The sequence below is a fragment of the Heptranchias perlo genome, chromosome 7 (genome assembly GCF_035084215.1).
Source record: "Heptranchias perlo isolate sHepPer1 chromosome 7, sHepPer1.hap1, whole genome shotgun sequence".
NCBI lineage: Eukaryota > Metazoa > Chordata > Chondrichthyes > Hexanchiformes > Hexanchidae > Heptranchias > Heptranchias perlo.
This window is the reverse complement of record NC_090331.1, coordinates 74,634,066-74,654,225: the sequence shown is the minus strand read 5'-3', so window position 1 is coordinate 74,654,225 and position 20,160 is coordinate 74,634,066. Positions and strand designations below refer to the sequence as shown.

General features: G+C 43.0%; 1 protein-coding gene across 1 annotated transcript in view; it reads right to left on the bottom strand.

Moving 5' to 3' along the window:
- The window catches only part of LOC137324045 (uncharacterized), a 238,230-nt gene that overhangs the window by 64,910 nt on the left and 153,160 nt on the right, over positions 1-20,160 (bottom strand). The window contains exons 23-25 of the mRNA XM_067988215.1: positions 18,161-18,778; positions 10,361-10,978; positions 5,641-6,252 (exon numbers count right to left, since the gene is read on the bottom strand). Of these exons, the coding sequence (XP_067844316.1) occupies positions 5,641-6,252; positions 10,361-10,978; positions 18,161-18,778 (1,848 nt within the window). The remainder of the gene's footprint in view (positions 1-5,640; positions 6,253-10,360; positions 10,979-18,160; positions 18,779-20,160) is intronic.

The window sequence follows — 20,160 nt, the reverse complement described above, 5'->3', positions numbered from 1 at the left end:
ATAACGTGCCCCGGATAATGAACAGCAAGCCCTATCTGAAAATTATTTTTAAACTACTGGAATTTATTCTCCGCCTGCATAGGATTTGTTTTCCAGGCCTTTGAAAGTGATGGAGCATCACACCACGTCTTTTTCAAGTTTAATGTATTACATGAATTTATTAAACAAACAATGAACATGTGGCTTTAGGGAGATGGAAATCAGTTCTTTTCTATCTATCAGCATGAATGGGGGCTGGAAAAGATGATTGTTTGTGCAAATATTTTGCAACTATGGTGTTACATTTCCCTTGAAGCTGTCCTTGATATGTAAACTAGTGTCCTCTATTCCCAACTAGTCTCTCATACCCAGTCTCTACTTAATCCCAATTCTTTGAACTTCATCAGCTATACAGTGGACATTCACTTTCAGCATAGTGCAAGGACCTGCGCAGGATAACTTCCAACATGCCAACCACTTGATGCTCTATATGTCTACGCCCTGTACTACATTACAGGCTTACACATCACCAACTGCTTAACCCAGGGCCTTGTGTGAGGGGCTTTGGGAAAGAGGTGTGCCCATCATGAGGCTGACTCCAACTATAAGTTGCCCAATGACAGGTTTGTGTAGGCTGGGGCCTTCCTGTCCTGTAACTGTTTCCTGTTATTGCCACAAATCCACGTGATAGTTTGGACCTGGATCTTGTAGTTGGGCTTGAGGAATGTAAGGATTCTTACAACACCAGGTTATAGACTATAACCTGGTGTTGTAAGAATCCTTACATTTGTCCACCCCAGTCCATCACCGGCATCTCCACATCAGGGCTTGAGGAAGCCCTTCTGTTGCATGTCTGGGAGTTCTGAACCCTGAAGGAGAATTATTTGGATACATGTCTTAAATGTCACAAGCTTAAGCTGCATTATTCAGACTTTGGTCTTCTTATCTTTCTTCAATGACAGCAAAGTCTCTCCTTTGCCCCTTCTCTGTATAGTTCTGAAGGAATATTTTCCAGGTTAAAGTTGACATCCACCAGGACCCTAGGTACCATTATGAATCAATAATTAGGACATTTGCATTGGAAAGTCTAAATAATACCTTCGAGATCCCCTTCTGAGCTGTTGTAAGATTTTGGGACTATATGACGTGGAAGGGATGTTATTTTAATTTATGTATTGATATTGACATTAATTATATTAAGATTACAAAGGGTTAATTCCAAGGGATGCAACATTCTTTTAACATTAAAAAACCTGCAGCTGGTATTTAATGAGTTATCCCAAAGGGAAAATGTGACTGCTGTCCAAACTGTGTGATTTTGCATTTTGCATCAGCTTTGAGACAATGCAGGATTGTTGATTACCTTCCATAGCAGTTCTCACCCTGATAAGAGAATACTCTGCATCCAGTGTGTTCCAGCAGGGAACTTATTTAAACAGACAATGCAGGCACTGAGCGCTTCCACACCAAGAGAATGCGGGGTACATTCATCATGGTGACTTTGATTGAGAGGCTACATAGAATTACATAGAACATGCAGCACAGAAACAGGCCATTCGACCCAACTGGTCCATGCCGGTGTTTATGCTCCACAAGTTGCTCTCTTCCTCTGGACGGGCACTCTGAAACTCTGAAAGACACAGAGACATCACTCTCTAGTTGATCAGGGAGATTGAGAGGCTCAAAGTCTGGGTATGAGCCCGTAACAGAGGAGGTTAGATATCAGTCAGCTCAGGGACAGCTAACCTGTAAATGAGTTTAACTTATAACAGCAGCAGGGATGCATGATTTCTTACTTTATGGTACGAGAAAGAGTAGGAATCTATGTATCTCACTATTTTTTAACCAGCTATTTAGCTAGATAACTAATAGTAGTGCTGTCTAGATTGTAGGGAACACTGTGGCAGGCCATACTGGATCTAGAATAATATCTAGCACATACCTGTGAAATTTGCAATAATCATGCAAATCCATAATTTTGCACTGAGAGCATTCACCACCCCACCTCACTGGTTTGCCTACGGTTCAGGAATGCAGCACACATATGAGACCCCAAGATGATTCAACTAACAATACAATATTATTTGTAAAAATGACTGCTACAATTCCTTCAGAAATACCCAGAACCTGTGCTACAAGACCACCCCACTCCCCCCTTCTGATTCAATCCAAAACACCCCTGATGGAAGACATTGAATATGATTGATAACAGTGGTCAACTCTACCTCATTCCTCTTTCGAGGGAGAGAGGTTCTGAGAGTCTCCCATCTATTGTTAAACAGTAGTTTCAGTACACACCCTAGATAAAATCGAAAATATAAAAAAGGAGGGGGTGGTGGCAATATTGGTTAAATAAACAATTACAGCTGTGAGGAGGGATGATATGCTAGAAGGATCATCAAATGAGGTTGAGCTAAAGAACAAAAAAGGGACAATCACACTACTGGGTGTACTATAGACCCCCAAACAGTCAGAGGGAGATAGAACAGCAAATATGCAGGCAAATTTCTGAGAAGTGCAAGAACAATAGGGCAGTAATAGTAGGGGATTTCAACTAACCTAATACTAACTGGGATACAAGCAGTGTAAAAAGTATAGAGGGCACAGAATTCTTAAATTGCATTCAGGAGAACTTTTTTAGCCAGCATGTAGCAAGCCCAACAAGAGAGGGGGGGGCAGTTTTGGACTTAGTTTTAGGGAATGAAGCTGGGCAGGTGAAAGGAGTATCAGTGGGAGAGCATTTTGCTGGAAGTGATCATAATTCAGTTAGATTTAGCATAGTTATGGAAAAGGACAAGGATAGAACAGGTGTAAAAGTTCTCAATTGGGGATAGGCCAATTTTACTAAGCTGAGAAGTGATGCAGCAAAAATGGACTGGAAACAGCTACTTGAAGGTAAATTAGTGTCAGAAGCAGTGGTAGACATTCAAGGGAGAGATTGTGAGGGTTCAGAACAAACATGTCTCCACAAAGAAAAAGGGTGGGAATGCCAAACCAAGATGACGAGGAGCATACAGGGTAGGATACAGCAAAAAAGGGAAGCTTACGTCAGATACTGACAGCTCAATACAACAGAAAGCTAGAAGAGTGTAGAAAGTGCAGGGGTGAAATTAAAAATTAGGAAAGCAGAGAGAGGGCATGAAAAAATACAAGCAAGAAAAACCCAAAGATGTTTTATAAATACATAAAGAGCAAGAGACTAACTAAGGAAAGAGTAGGTCCTATCAGAGACCAAACAAGTCACCTATGTGTGGAGGCGGAAGATGTGGGTACGGATCTAAATAAATACTTTGCGTCAGTCTTCACAAAAGAGAGGGACGATGCAAACATTGTAGTTAAGGAGGAGGAGTGTGAAATATTGGATGGGATAAACTTAGTGAGAGAGGAAATATTAAAGGGATTAGCGTCTTTGAAAGTAGATAAATCGCCAGGCCCGGATGAAATGTATCCTGGGCTGTTAAAAGAAGCAAGGGAGGAAATAACGGAGGCTCAGACCATCATTTTCCAATCCTCACTGGATACAGGCATGGTGCTGGAGGATTGGAGGACTGCTAACATTGTACCGTTGTTTAAAAAGGGAGAAAGAGTAATTACAGGCTAGTCAGTCTAACCTTGGTGGTGGGCAAATTATTGGAATCGATTCTGAGGGGCAGCATAAATCGTCATTTAGAAAGGCACGGGTTAATCAAGGACAGTCAGCATGGATTTGTTACGGGAAGGTCATTTCTGACTAACTTGATTGAATTTTTTGAGCAGGTAACAAGGAGGGTCGATGAGAATAACGCGTTTGATGTAATGTACATGAATTTTAGCAAGGCTTTTGACAAGATCCCCACATGGCAGACTGGTCAAAAAAGTAAAAGCCCATGGGATCCAAGGGAGAATGGCTAGTTGGATCCAAAATTGGCTCAGTGGCAAGAAGCAAAGGATATTGGTTGACGGGTGTTTCTGCGACTGGAAGACCGTTTCCAGTGGGGTCCCGCAAGGCTCAGTACCAGATCCCTTGCTTTTGTGATACATATTAATGATTTGGACTTGAATGTGGGGGGCGTGATCGAGAAGTTTGCAGATTATACAATAATTGGCCGTGTGGTTGAGGAGGAAAACTGTGGAACTGCAGGAAGATATCAATGGGCTGGTCAGATGGGCAGAAAAGTGGCAAATGGAATTCAATCCAGAGAAGTGTGAGGTAATGCATTTGAGGAGGGCAAACAAGGCAAGGGAGTACACAATGATTGGGAGGACACTGAGGGGTGTAGAGGAAGTGAGGGACCTTGGAGTGCATGTCCACAGATTCCTGAAGGTCCTGAAGGTAGCAGGACAGGTAGATAAGGTAGTTAAAAAGGCATACGGGATATTTTCCATTATTAGCCAATGCATAGAATATAAGAGCCGGGAGATTATGCCAGAACTGAATAAAACATTGGTTCGGCCACAGCTTGAGTATTGCGTACAGTTCTGGTCACCATTTACAGGAAAGATGTGATTGCACTAGAGAGGGTACAGAGGAGATTTACAAGGATGCTGCCAGGGCTGGAGAATTTTAGCTATGAGAAAAGATTGGATAGGCAGGGGTTGTTTTCTTTGGAACAAAGGAGGCTGAGGGGAGATTTAATTGAGGTATATAAAATTATGACTGGCCTAGATAGAGTGGATAGGGAGGACCTATTTCCATTAGCAGAGGAATCAGTGACCAGGGGGCATAGATTTAAAGTGATTAGTAGAAGGATTAGAGGGAAGCTGAGGAGAATTTTTTCACCCAGAGGATGGTCTGGGTCTGGAACTCACCTCCTGAAAGGGTGGTAGAGGCAAAAACCCTCAACTCATTTAAAAAGTACTTGGATGTGCACTTGAAGAGCCGTAACCTACAGGGCCACGGACCAAGAACTGTAAAGTGGGATTAAGCTGGACAGCTCTTCTTGGGCTGGCACGGACACGATGGGCCTCCTTCTGTGCCGTAACTTTTTATGATTCTATGATTCGACCGTGTACGTCCATAGGCTGCACTCCAGCAGCCACCTATGCTGGAAAGGGGCACATGAAACATTAGGTGTAAAGTCTTGTGAAAATCAATGAAAGCAATGTAAGTGGGTTTACCCTGAGCCTGCTGACATTCCACACTCCTGGAACAAAACAAAGGGAGTTAACATTAATCAAAATTGATTTATTTAAAAGGACTACTGATGGTGCAACCTCATTTCAAAGTAGAAACTCACTTCAAAATGGTAGTGACTATTGCAGTTGTCCTGCTGGGAGTTTGTATAGTGTTTAATAGATGTTACTCACCCAATAGTAGCTGAATTAATAGTTGAATACTTATTGCTGTCTGGGGAATTTTGAAAAAAGGTATCTATATCTTTCAAACATTTAATTGCTGGATTAACTCCTCTCTGTTTTATCTCTTTAAAGAACATTAATTAATAACTCTTGATATGCTTATTATTTTTCTCAAATTATTCCATCAAAGAAACCCTCAATATCCCCAGCTGAATGTATATATTGTTATAATGTAGACAGTTGCAAACAACAATTACCATTGCCAAGGCAATGAGGTGGCTGGCAAACGATATGAAAGGTTTTTGATACAGTGCAAAATCTCACAGAAAAATCCTTCATAGTTGTATTAGCACTACTGCTACAGCAGCCAATCAATTGAAGTACCTGGTTTAATGGGGACGGTTGGCACAACAGTAGGTTCTCGTGAAGCAGGCAGCGTTGACAATGATGTCATCATCTGTTCCTCTACACGTTGCAGAGAGTGGAATTCCTGCACATTGAGGCTCAAACTGGGGTCACTTGCGATTTGTTTTAGCTGTGCTGGGTCTGCATTCCTGGCTCCTACAGCAAAGATTGTTACAGCAGCTCGCTTCAGTGCATCTGCAGATTGTTTGATATAATCTCTGGACCTTCCAGCAGTGACGAGTACCAATATCTGAGGAACACCGTCCTCTTTCCTACTTCCTGAAGATCTGGTGAAGTGTCTTTTAAGGACATAGTCCAGGGCTGCCCCAGTGTTAAGTGGCATCCCACCTCTCTGTCTCAGTCCTTCCACATGAGGCAGAATTTCATCTTCAGATGAATAAGTGTTCAGATAGAACTCAGTTTCTGCATAATTGCTGTACTGTACCACACCTATTTGAACTCTGTCACTTCCAATGTCCAGGTTCTCTATTATACTCGTGAGAAAATCACGGATAAAAGGAAAATCTGTATCTCCAACATTGTCTGATCCATCGATTAGGAACACAATGTCTCTCTTGCTTGTTATTTTTGCTAGAAGTGGAAAAGAATACTCAGTGTCACAGATGTATAGAGCTATAATTTGTTGAAATATTTAATAGGCTAGAATAGTTCTTATCTGTTAAAGAGGACTCGCCATCAGTAAGTTTAATAATTAGTTCAAGTTCTCAGTGATGTTCTTTTGATACAGTACATAGAATTACATTACATAGAATCTGCGGGACATTCGGCCCAGTAGGTCCATGCCAGTGTTTATGCTCCACACAAGCCTCCTCCCACCTTAATTAATTTGTTTTCCATCCATTTCAGCTGCTTTTTAAATTATACATATGGAAGAGAGAGATGTTTTTGGATCTTTTCTATCCTTCTTGCTATGATTATTTCAGGTCTAATATCTTAGATCACTCTCATGGTTGAGTCTGAACTCTTCATATCTTCTAGATTGTCTCTCCTCGCCTTCAGATCTAAGTAAGCTTTAAATTATGTGCATAGTATAATGAATAGCAAGCCCTTTCTGGTAATTATTTTTAAACTACTTGAATTTATTCAAAGAATGGAAGACTTGCACTTATAAGCGCCTTTCATGACCTCAGGACATCGCAAAGCGCTTTACAGCCAGTGCAATACTTTTGAAGTGTAGTCACTGTTGTAATGTAGGAAACGTGGCAGCCCATTTGTGGATAGCAAGGTCCCACAAACAGCAATGCCATAATGACCAGATAACCTGTTCTAGGTGTTTGATTGAGGAATAAATATTGGCCATGATGCCGGGAAGAACTCCCCTGCTCTTCTTCAAAATAGTGCCATGGGATCTTTTATGTCCACCTGAGAGGGCAGATGGGGCCTTGGTTTAACTGAAAGATGGCACCTCTGACAGTGCAGCACTCCCTCAATACTGCACTGAAGTGTCAGCGTGGATTTTGTGCTCAAGTTTTATTAACTCACATCAATGAGCAGATCCTTTCATGTGTTGCCATGGCTCATTTAGCTTTTCATAACTGACACTTGGATACAAAAATCATTCCCTGCCCTGCATTTAACTGAAAAAAAATCACACAGTCTATGTTTTGTTCAAAAATAGCTTAACTACTCTCAAGCTTACAATTCGAATGCTAGTTCAGACTATGCTCACAACACTGTATGGAATACAGCTAAAACATGGGTTTGTTGTTATTTTACTGCAGCTGACTTTTCGGGTATTGTGACTGGACAAAAATGCTACATGTTTTGTTATATCTATTTAAATATAAAAAAATTCTTTGGACAGTGAGCATTGATGACATTATTAGGGGCATTGGTTTCATAAAGTTACTAATATCAATTATCAGGGGGCCAAATTAGCAAAATTATTAGCAGTGATAGCCCCAAAGATGGATCAGCAACCACTGTATGTGTTCTCACATACTGTTAAGTTCAGTAACTCTTTGAAACTAACACACAGGAAGATGGTCGTGATTATTGGAGGCCAATCATCACAGCTCCTGGAGATCACTATAGGAATTCTTTCGGTCAGTGTCCTCGGCCTAACCATCTTCAGCTGCTTTGTCAATGTCCTTCTCTCCATCATAAATCAGGAGTGGGACAGTTGCTGATGATTCTGCATTGTTTAGCTCCATTCAAAACTCCTCTGTTAATGAAGCAGCCCATGCAGCCGACAGCAGGACTTGGACAACATCCAGGCCTGGGCTGACAAGTGACAGGTAGCATTTATTCCACGTAAGTGTCAGGTAATGACTATATCCAACAAGGGAAAGCCCAACCATCTCTTAGTGACCATTGCTGAGTTCCCCCGCCATCAACCTCTTGGAGTTCACGATTAACTAACAGCTTAACAGGACCAGCCATGTCAACATTGTGACTACAAGAACTGCGCAGATGCTGGGTACTCTGTGATGAGTGATTTACCTTCTGTCCCCTCAAAGCCTCTCCACCATCTACAAGGCTAAAGTCAGGCATGTGATGGAACACTTACCACTTGTCTGATGGATATAAGAAGTTTAACACCATCCAGGATGGTCCTCGAAAACCCCCCCCTTGACACTTCTGTCCTATCAAACGACCGCCTCATCGCCGAACTCACTTGCCTGTCAAGACTTTGAAAATGTTGTTGCCTCCTAAATCCAAGTTCATTTTCATGCAACTCCATGTTTGAATCTCTCCAATCAGGTTTCTGTCCATACCATAGCAATGAAACGGCCTTAATCAAAATCACAATGACACCTTCTTTACTGTGGTGCACTATCCATCCTCATCCTTCTCAACTTTCTGCAGCCTTTGACGTGGTCAACCACATTATCCCCCTGCAACACCTCTCTGTTGTCCAGCTGAGTCAGACTGCTCTTGCTTCGTTATACTCTTACCTCTCCAATTGTAGCCAGAGCACCTCCTGCAACGGCTTCTCTTCCCCCTCCTATTCCTCATTGGCATTCTACCCCTTAGCAACATCATCCAAAGACATGGCATCAGGTTCCAACTGTACACTGACGTGATCCAGCTCTACCTCACCACCACCTCTCTCGACCCCTCCACTGCCTCTGTGTTGTCAGCCAGGGAGATCTAGTCCTGGATGAGCCGCAATATTCTCCAGTTACACATTGGAAAGATGGAACCCATTGACTTCAGTCCCTGTCACAAACACCGTACGCTCACCATTGATTTCACCCGCCTCTCTGGCTACCGTCTCAGTTTGAAGCTGACTGTTCACAACCTCAGTATCCAATTTGATCCCAGGCTTCCAACCCCATATCCTCTCCATCACAAAAATCAACTACTTCCACCTTTGTAACATCACTCACCTTTGCTCCTGCCACAGCCCTTCTGCTACTGAAACCATCATTCGTGTTTTTGTCACCTCCAGACTTGATTACTCCAGTGCTCTTCTGGCGGACCTCCCATCCTCAACTCTCCATTAGCTTCAGCTTATCCAACACTCTGATGCTCTGCACCTAACCTGCACCAATCCTAACCTGCACCAATGCCAGCTTTTCGAGGAGTGGCAAGTCTCAGATGGCAACTTCAGCATTTTCGCACTTAGCTGCGCAACTCCACTTGCAGTTGCTGTCCGACTTGTGCACAAATAATGGTGAGCACCGTTATTTTCACAGCAATATCTGTGCCAATATCATTTGCAAACAGGAACACTGCAAATTATTTTTAAAATGCCTATGACAGTGGACAACCTTGTCTCACTCCTCTTTCGAGAAAGATAGGTTCTGTGAGTCTCCTATCTATTCTTACACAGTAGCTTCAGTACACACCCTGGATAAAATCCATATACGTCCACAGGCTGTAGTTTAACAGCCACCTTCATGGCGTGGGGCAACATGAGTCACTAGGTTAAAAGCCTTGTGAAAATCAATGGAAGCAATGTAAGTGAGTTTACCCTGAGCCTTCTGATGTTCCACACTCCCTGAATAAAACAAGATGTGGAGATGCCGGTGATGGACTGGGGTTGACAATTGTAAACAATTTTACAACACCAAGTTATAGTCCAACAATTTTTATTTGAAATCTACAAGCTTTCGGAGGCTTCCTCATTTACCTGACGAAGGAGGAAGCCTCCGAAAGCTTGTAGATTTCAAATAAAAATTGTTGGACTATAACTTGGTGTTGTAAAATTGTTTACAATTGAATAAAACAAAGAACGTTTACATTAATCAAAACTGATTTAATTAAAATGACTCCTGATATTCCAACTCCATTTTAAAACAGACATACTTCAAGTAGCTTCAAATATTGCAGATGTTAGGCTGGGAGTTTGTATAGTGTTTAACTGATGCCACTAACCCAATAGTAGCTGAATTAATAGTTTAAAACTTATTGCTTCTCTGTTTGGAGATTCTGTAGAGAATAGGTGGTGTCTTTCAAATATTCAATTGCAGGATTATTTCCTCTCTGTTTTACCTCTTTAATGAATATCCTTAATTCATAACTCCTCATATGCTTAATACTTTTTCTCAAGTCACTCCATCACTAAAACCCTCAACTCTCCAGTTCAGTGATGTCTTCCTTGCTTTAAACAGTGATATAAAAAGTAATTATCTTTGCTGAGGCAAAGAATATTGATACAGTGCAAAATCATATAAAAATCCTTCATAGTTGTATTAGCACTACTGCTACAGCAGCCAATCAATTGAAGTACCTGGTTTAATGGGGACGGTTGGCACAACAGTAGGTTCTCGTGAAGCAGGCAGCGTTGACAATGATGTCATCATCTGTTCCTCTATATGTGGCAGAGAGTGGAATTCCTGCACATTGAGGCTCAAACTGGGGTCACTTGCGATTTGTTTTAGCTGTGCTGGGTCTGTATTCCTGGCTCCTACAGCAAAGATTGTTACAGCAGCTCGCTTCAGTGCATCTGCAGATTGTTTGATATAATCTCTGGACCTTCCAGCAGTGACGAGCACCAATATCTGAGGAATACCGTCCTCTTTCCTACTTCCTGAAGATCTGGTGAAGTGATTTCTAAGGACATAGTCCAGGGCTGCCCCGGTGTTAAGTGGCATCCCACCTCTCTGTCTCAGTCCTTTCACGTGAGGCAGAATTCCATCTTCTGAAGAATAGGTATTCAGATAGAACTCAGTTTCTGCATAATTGCTGTACAGTACTAGACCTATTTGAACTCTGTCCTGCCCAATGTCGAGGTTCTGTATGATACTTGTGAGAAAATCACGGATAAAAGGAAAATCTGTGTTCCCGACATTGTCTGATTGATCGATGAGGAACACAATATCTCCCATGTTCACTCTTTTCGGCAAAACTGGAAAGAAATAGAGAGTGTAATCCACAGCAGATCATAGAAAATTAATAGTTATTGTAAAAAAAAACAAAGATCTGTACTGCCAAAAACAAGCAGCTCTATGATTTGTTGAAATATTTAACAAGATAAAATACTTGTATTTATCTTTTAAAGAACCCTCTCACTCAGGAACCAGTTTAAAAATCAAACAGTTACTCACATTCTGATTAATTTTCTTTCGTTTTTTTCTCCCCATCCATTTCTACTGTGAGTTTTACATAATTTTTTCCTTTGGACGGAGGTTGCTGAGGACATCAAGAACACTGGATTGAAGGAGTTACTAAACTTACTAAAACTTGTGGGGGAACTCAATTAGTTTGTAGCAGAGACACAGTCATAGATCGCTGAGATGATCAGCATCGACTGTGTACATTAACTCAGATTCCTCACACAGTTGGGCAGAGTAGCCTCCCGTTACTTCTGATGATAGGAATGTACAGGACCAGAAGAGACCTTTTTGGTTCATCTGGCCAGTCCCAAAGTTTATATAATACAAGACACTATCTCTCATACCCTTCATTCATTTTCTCTGCTAAATACTTATCCAGTTCCTTCCTTCATTTCCAAACCTTAGCTGCCCCCACTGTCTCCCTGGTGTTATACATTCGTCTATTCAATATCCTCTGTGTACAGTAGTTAAGTATATACTGTCTGCTCACCTGCCTTCTTCTGACCTTGAGTCCTGCCCCCTTGCTGAAGAATTTATCATGGCAAACATATATTTGCCGATACCTCTTAAAATCTTGAATACCTCTATAAGATCTCCCCAGAGCTTTCTTTTCTGAAGTGTAAACATTTTCCAATGCTTTATCCAAGGCATTATTTTAGTTAGCCTTTTCTATACTTTCTCCAATACCAAGATGTCCCCATTGAAGCCTGGTAAAAAGAATTGTGCACAGTAGTTTCAGTGGCCTAGGCTACCATCCTTGATTCCACAATTGTCGCTGTGCTAACTGACTACTTGTCTAAGCTCAAGTTATACATCAATGTTCTGCAGCTAAAAATTGGCAAGATTGTTACCATCCTGTTTGGCTCCCACCACTAAACTTATACTCAAGACCATTCCTATTTCAGCTACTCTCTGACTGAATCCAAAGGTGCACAGCCTTGATGTCCTGTTCAACCCTGAGGTGACCTTTGAATCTTATATCCAGTCCATCATCAAGATAACCTATTTGTGACCTCACCTTCACTGCTGCTGCAGCCCTCGTGCACATTCCTGTTTGATTTTTTTCAACACCCTGCTTACTGGCCACCCACATCCTGCCTTATATAAACCGTAACTGATCCAGAACTTCACTGTCCACATCGTCTCCCATACTAAGTCCTGTTCAACTATTGTCCTTGTCTTGGCTGAGCTCCACTAGTTCCCAATTGCTCAGTCAATAGATTTCAAGACCATTGTTCTCATTTGCAAATCCTTCCATGGGTTTGTTCCACCCTTTCTCTGGAGTTTCCTCCAGCCCTACATTACTGCTCTGTGTCCACTACTGCCTCTGATCTAATGTGCCTCTCCCCTCAGCCCCTCCCCATAACAGTAGCAGACCCGTGGATCACTTCACCCTCACACTCTGGAATTCTCTTCCTAAACTTATCCACCCTGCTAAATCTCTCCCAATCTTCCAAAGCCTATTTAAAACCTTTTTGACTTGACCTTCAGCTAACCCCACTAGCCCATCTCTCGAATCCTGCTCAGATCAGTCCCCACTTTGTGAAGTATTTTGTGACATTTTGCTACGATAATGGTGATATATTAAGGGGAAATTCTTGTTCATTGCTGTTGTTGGTCAGTATCCTGCTTGCAATGTGTCAAAAACTTTTCTAAAATCTAAACATATAGGCCTGAGTTTTCCACTTCTAGCACTCGCTAGTTCACAATTTTCCTTCCATCCATTTTGATGAACAAGAAAATTATAGGCTGACGAGTGCACAGGCAGAAAACTCCAGCCACAATGTCCACTGAATTCACTTCTTCCATCAGGTCAGTAAGTTCTTTAAAGAGCCCAGAAAGATTTATCAAGCAAGACATTCCACCCACGATGAATCCAACTTCTTATTCCATATTTCTTGAGATGTTTCATTATGCGGTCCTTCGTAATGCCCGCTCATGTTACTTTGCTTTATTTTTGAAAGAAGACTCGCCATTAGGCACCCAATTAGAAATCAAAATTCTGAATAACATTCTTTTGCTTCCTCCCTACTTCATCTAATCCTATCAGCATATTTTTTTTTTTTTATTCGTTCACGGGATGTGGGCGTCGCTGGCAAGGCCGGCATTTATTGCCCATCCCTAATTGCCCTTGAGAAGGTGGTGGTGAGCCGCCTTCTTGAACCGCTGCAGTCCGTGTGGTGACGGTTCTCCCACAGTGCTGTTAGGAAGGCAGTTCCAGGATTTTGACCCAGCGACAATGAAGGAACGGCGATATATTTCCAAGTCGGGATGGTGTGTGACTTGGAGGGGAACGTGCAGGTGGTGGTGTTCCCATGCGCCTGCTGCCCTTGTCCTTCTAGGTGGTAGAGGTCGTGGGTTTGGGAGGTGCTGTCGAAGAAGCCTTGGCGAGTTGCTGCAGTGCATCCTGTGGATGGTGCACACTGCAGCCACAGTGCGCCGGTGGTGAAGGGAGTGAATGTTTAGGGTAGTGGATGGGGTGCCAATCAAGCGGGCTGCTTTATCTTGGATGGTGTCGAGCTTCTTGAGTGTTGTTGGAGCTGCACTCATCCAGGCAAGTGGAGAGTATTCCATCACACTCCTGACTTGTGCCTTGTAGATGGTGGAAAGGTTTTGGGGAGTCAGGAGGTGAGTCACTCGCTGCAGAATACCCAGCCTCTGACCTGCTCTCGTAGCCACATTATTTATATGGCTGGTCCAGTTAAGTTTCTGGTCAATGGTGACCCCCAGGATGTTGATGGTGGGGGATTCGGCGATGGTAATGCCGTTGAATGTCAAGGGGAGGTGGTTAGACTCTCTCTTGTTGGAGATGGTCATTGCCTGGCACTTATCTGGCGCAAATGTTACTTGCCACTTATCAGCCCAAGCCTGGATGTTGTCCAGGTCTTGCTGCATGCGGGCTCGGACTGCTTCATTATCTGAGGGGTTGCGAATGGAACTGAACACTGTGCAGTCATCAGCGAACATCCCCATTTCTGACCTTATGATGGAGGGAAGGTCATTGATGAAGCAGCTGAAGATGGTTGGGCCTAGGACACTGCCCTGAGGAACTCCTGCAGCAATGCCCTGGGGCTGAGATGCTTGGCCTCCAACAACCACTACCATCTTCCTTTGTGCTAGGTATGACTCCAGCCACTGGAGAGTTTTCCCCCTGATTCCCATTGACTTCAATTTTACTCGGGCTCCTTGGTGCCACACTCGATCAAATGCTGCCTTGATGTCAAGGGCAGTCACTCTCACCTCACCTCTGGAATTCAGCTCTTTTGTCCATGTTTGGACCAAGGCTGTAATGAGGTCTGGAGCCGAGTGGTCCTGGCGGAACCCAAACTGAGCATCGGTGAGCAGGTTATTGGTGAGTAAGTGCCGCTTGATAGCACTGTCGACGACACCTTCCATCACTTTGCTGATGATTGAGAGTAGACTGATGGGGCGGTAATTGGTCGGATTGGATTTGTCTTGCTTTTTGTGGACAGGACATACCTGGGCAATTTTCCACATTGTCGGGTGGACGCCAGTGTTGTAGCTGTACTGGAACAGCTTGTCTAGAGGCGCAGCTAGTTCTGGAGCACAAGTCTTCAGCACTACAGCTGGGATGTTGTTGGGGCCCATAGCCTTTGCTGTATCCAGTGCACTCAGCCGTTTCTTGATATCACGTGGAGTGAATCGAATTGGCCGAAGACTGGCTTCCGTGATGGTGGGGATATCGGGAGGAGGCTGAGATGGATTATCCACTCGGCACTTCTGGCTGAAGATGGTTGCAAACGCTTCAGCCTTGTCTTTTGCACTCACGTGCTGGACTCCGCCATCATTGAGAATGGGGATGTTTGCAGAGCCTCCTCCTCCCGTTAGTTGTTTAATTGTCCACCACCATTCACGACTGGATGTGGCAGGACTGCAGAGCTTTGATCTGATCCGTTGGTTGTGGAATCGCTTAGCTCTGTCTATAGCATGTTGCTTCTGCTGTTTAGCATGCATGTAGTCCTGAGTTGCAGCTTCACCAGGTTGGCACCTCATTTTTAGGTACGCCTGGTGCTGCTCCTGGCATGCTCTTCTACACTCCTCATTGAACCAGGGTTGATCCCCTGGCTTGTTGGTAATGATAGAGTGAGGAATCTATCGGGCCATGAGGTTACAGATTGTGCTGGAATACAATTCTGCTGCTGCTGATGGCCCACAGCGCCTCATGGATGCCCAGTTTTGAGCTGCTAGATCTGTTCTGAATCTATCCCATTTAGCACGGTGGTAGTGCCACACAACACGTTGGATGGTGTCCTCAGTGCGAAGACGGGATTTCATCTCCACGAGGACTGTGCGGTGGTCACTCCTACCAATACTGTCATGGACAGATGCATTTGCGACAGGTAGATTGGTGAGGACGAGGTCAAGTAAGTTTTTCCCTCGTGTTGGTTCGCTCACCACCTGCCACAGGCCCAGTCTAGCAGCTATGTCCTTCAGGACTCGCCCAGCTCGGTCAGTAGTGGTGCTACCGAGCCACTCTTGGTGATGGACATTGAAGTCCCCCACCCAGAGTACATTTTGTGCCCTTGCTACCCTCAGTGCTTCCTCCAAGTGGTGTTCAACATGGAGGAGGACTGATTCATCAGCTGAGGGAGGACGGTAGGTGGTAATCAGCAGGAGGTTTCCTTGCCCATGTTTGACCTGATGCCATGAGATGTCATGGGGTCCAGAGTCAATGTTGAGGACTCCCACGGCCACTCCCTCCTGACTGTATATCACTGTACCGCCACCTCTGGTGGGTCTGTCCTGCCGGTGGGACAGGACATCCCCAGGGATGGTGATGGAAGAGTCTGGGACGTTGGCTGAAAGATATGATTCTGTGAGTATGGCTATGTCAGGTTGTTGCTTGACTAGTCTGTGGGACAGCTCTCCCAATTTTGGCACAAGTCCCCAGATGTTAGTAAGGAGGACCTTGCAGGGTCGACTGGGCTTGGTGTTTTGCCGTTGTCGTGTCCGGTGCCTAGTGGTCCGATGCCGGGTGGTCCATCCGGTTTTATTCTTATTATGACTTTTCGTAGCGAGATTTTACAACTGAGTGGCTTGCTGGGCCATTTCAGAGGGCAATTAAGAATCAACCACATTGCTGTGGGTCTGGAGTCACATATAGGCCAGACCGGGTAAGGGCGGCAGGCTTCCTTCCCTAAAGGACATTAGTGAACCAGATGGGTTTTTACGACAATCCGGTAGTTTCATGGCCATCGTTACTGATACTAGTATTTTAATTCCAGATTTTTTTTTTATTTAATTAATTGAATTTAATTAATTAATTGAATTTAAATTCGCCAGCTGCCGTGGTGGGATTTGAACTCATGACTCTGGATTTTAGTCCAGGCCTCTGGACTAAATTACTAGCCCAGTAACATAATCACTATGCTACCGTATCCTTCTATTCCTTTCTCCCCTATGTGCTTATCTAGCTTCCCCTTAAATGCATCTGTGCTATTTGCCTCAACTACTCCTTGAGAGCGCATTCCACATTTTTACCACTCTCTGGGTAAAGAAGTTTCTCCTGAATTCCCTATTGGATTTATTAGCGACTATTTTATATATATGACCTCTTGTTTTGGACTCCCCCACAAGTGGAAACATTTTCTCTACGTCTACCCTATCAAACACTTTCATTATCTTAAAGACCTCTATCAGGTCACTGCTCAGCCTTCTCTTTTCTGGAGAAAAGAGCCCCAGCCTGTTCAGCCTTTCCTGATAAGGGTATTCTGCTATCATCCTTCTGAATCTTTTTTGCACCCTCTCCAATGCCTCTATATCCATTTTTATAATATGGAGACCAGAACTGTGCACAATGCTCCAAATGTGGCCTAACCAAGGATCTATACAAGTTTGACATAAATTCTTTGCTTTTCAATTCTATCCCTCTAGAAATGAATCCTGATGCTTGATTTGTCTTTTTTATGGCCTTATTAACCTGCATCACTACTTTTTAGTGATTTGTGTATCTGTACCCTCCCCCCTGGGTCCCTCTGCTCCTCTATCCCATTGAGACTCTTATTATCCAAGCAATATGTGGCCCCCTTATTCTTCCTACCAAAATGCATCACTCTTTGAGCATTCTCCAGTGATAACTGATGATATTCTTAATAGTTGTGCTCAAATCACTCCATTAGTGAGGTCCCCCAGCTCAGCTCTGTTTACTTTTCTAAAATACAGATCTTCTGACAGTGATTCAAACCACAATCACCTATGCCATGGGTAGTGGTTAGCTCAGTGGGTTTCAGTTATATTGATCAATTTGTTCAGCTCCCCAAATGATCACTATAATTGAATGATCACTAAGTCAGCAGGGGCAGTCACATGATGTCTTGCAGGACCGTTTTCAGCTCTAAACTGTGAGTAAATGCTGCCCAGCTGTTTAAAATGCCATTGAGCAGTGCTGTTGAAGAATTGAGCAATATTGGCCTGCAATTTATATAGCTGAGGAGCAAAATCGTGTAAAGATCCCAAAGCAAGTTATTATAATAGAGATCAACTTCTTAGAATACTGAAGGCTTAAAGTTCCTCAACTGTTCAATAACTGAGCTGCTTTTTATGGTCTGACTGTTCATTTGTGTGTACAGATCTATGAGCTCTGACAGGCACGCAGTTGATAGATCACAGTGCAGGAAATTAGCATTAATTTCAAGAGGTCAAAAATAAGATTAAATTGAAGAGCAGGTCTGCAAATGGCTTTAAAAAGGTGTGAAAACAATAGAAGGAGCAGCACTAAAAAGATCAGTGTAACAGACTCATAATGATTAGCCCCAATGTTAGAGAAAGCAAAGGCCTCATGCAATTTGGTTCTGGAAATCATGATTGCGCACCATATCTGCATGATCACAAAAAGCATATGCTATTGAATTATTATAATGATTAAAGTAATCTTGTATGAAAATGCTTTCTAAGTGTATTAACATTACTACTAATGCAATAATAAGTGCATACAGGAAAATTAATTGAAGTACCTTGTTTAATGGTAACAGTTGGCTCTTCAGGAATTAGCTGTAAAGCAGGCTGTACTGATAATGGTGTCATCACCTGATTCTGTATTGCTGGCAGGGAGCGGAACTCCTTTACACTGAAGACCAAACTGGGATCACTTGCCATCTCTTTTAGCTGTGCAGGACCTGCATTCCTGGCTCCTACAGCGTAGGTCGTTACAGCAGCTCGCTTCAATGCATCTGCCGATGATTTGATATCATCTCTAGATTTTCCACCAATGACTAGGACCAATACCTGAGGAACGCCTTCTTCTTTCCTACTTCCTGCAGATTTGGTAAAGTGGTTTCTGAGGACATAGTCCAGTGCTGCCCCAGTGTTAACCATTCTGCCACCTTTCACTTTGAGCCCTTTCACATGAGACACGAGTTCAGCTTTTGTTGAATAGCTGTTTAGATAGCTTTCCGTTTTTACATCATTGCTGTACTGTGCCACAGCTACTTGCACTTTGTCGCGTCCAATGTCCAAGTTCTCAATTAAACGTGTGATGAATTCACGGATATAAATAAAATTAACATTCCCAACATTAACTGATCCGTCGATAAGGAACACAATGTCTTTCCTGTTCACTTCTTGTGGTACAACTAGAAAAATGAAAGAATTGTGATTCACAGCAGATCATATGAAATCCCTCGATATTGTAAAACAGCAGCAAAATGTCTGTTCTCACTGGTAAACAGCACTGTGAGAACTTGTTATAAAAATTCTTTCATCCTGCAACACTTGACCTCTATCTGCTAGAGAGACAAATTCTTTTCATTCAATGTAATGACTACGCAGGACGATTACTTGTGTGTTTTCACCTCCAAAACATCACAATCCTCCACCACTTTCTCACCCACTGTCGCTGAAAGCCTTTGTTACCACCAGACTGGATTACACTAATGCCTTGCTAACCTTTCGAGCTCTGCCATTAATTGCTACTCATCAAAAACTTTACAACAACCACTTGCATTTACATAGCAGGCTCGAGGGGCTGATTGGCCTACTCCTGTTCCTCGTGTTCATATGTTTCCCCTATAGCCTTGCCCTCCCCAACTCCACAATGTCCTTCAAACTTATGTTCCAGCACATACCTTCTGATCTTCCAGCTCCGGCCTCCTTTGCATCCCCCATCCCTCCACTCCACCTTCAGTAGCAGAGCCATTGGCTGTCTCAGCCCCACACACTGGGAAACTCTCCCGAAATCTGTCCACCTTACTACTACTCTTTTCCACCACCGTCAAAAGTTTCCTCAAAACCTATCTCTTTGATCTTGCTCGTGGTCACCAGCCCTAACTCTTCTCCCACCATTGCTCTGTGTCCAGTTATTTTCATCTTAAGAAGTGTGTTATGACATTTTATTACATAGGCTGTACATAGGTGCATGTTATTATTATTATCAATGTTAGGTGAATAGCAATGGTTAAATACTATTAGTGGGCCTGTGTTCATAATGGCTAACCAGTGCTGAATAATTTGTTGTTTTTTCTCTTTGGGGGTTTCTGTAAATTGAGGGATTGATTATGGCTAAACCTTTCAGAAGAATTTAGTGATTGTTTTTCTCTCTCTTTCATCTCTTTGGTGATCATCTTTGATGTAGAAATCTTGATGACTCTTCCTTTGTCAAGAGACAATGTCAATGAAACTCTCTTCGGTCCACAGGTCGGGTTTGTTTGCGTTCTACAATGCTGACCTTTAGTTACCAGGCAAATTAAATGAAAACTACCTTTTGAATGCATCAATGGTGGAGATTAAAGAGACGAAAATGAGAGAAATATAATCAACTAAATGTTTCTGAACGGTCTAACATTAATCTGCCTCTCAAATTACAAATTATGAAACAATAATGTCCAACAGAAGAAAAATATTACAGATTAAAGGGCTCAGATTCCAAGGTGCCGTTGTGCTGGTGGAAGCGCAGCACTACTGGGGCAACCACCCCACGGACATATCAGAATCTCGGAGCACACCCTCCTGCTCAGAG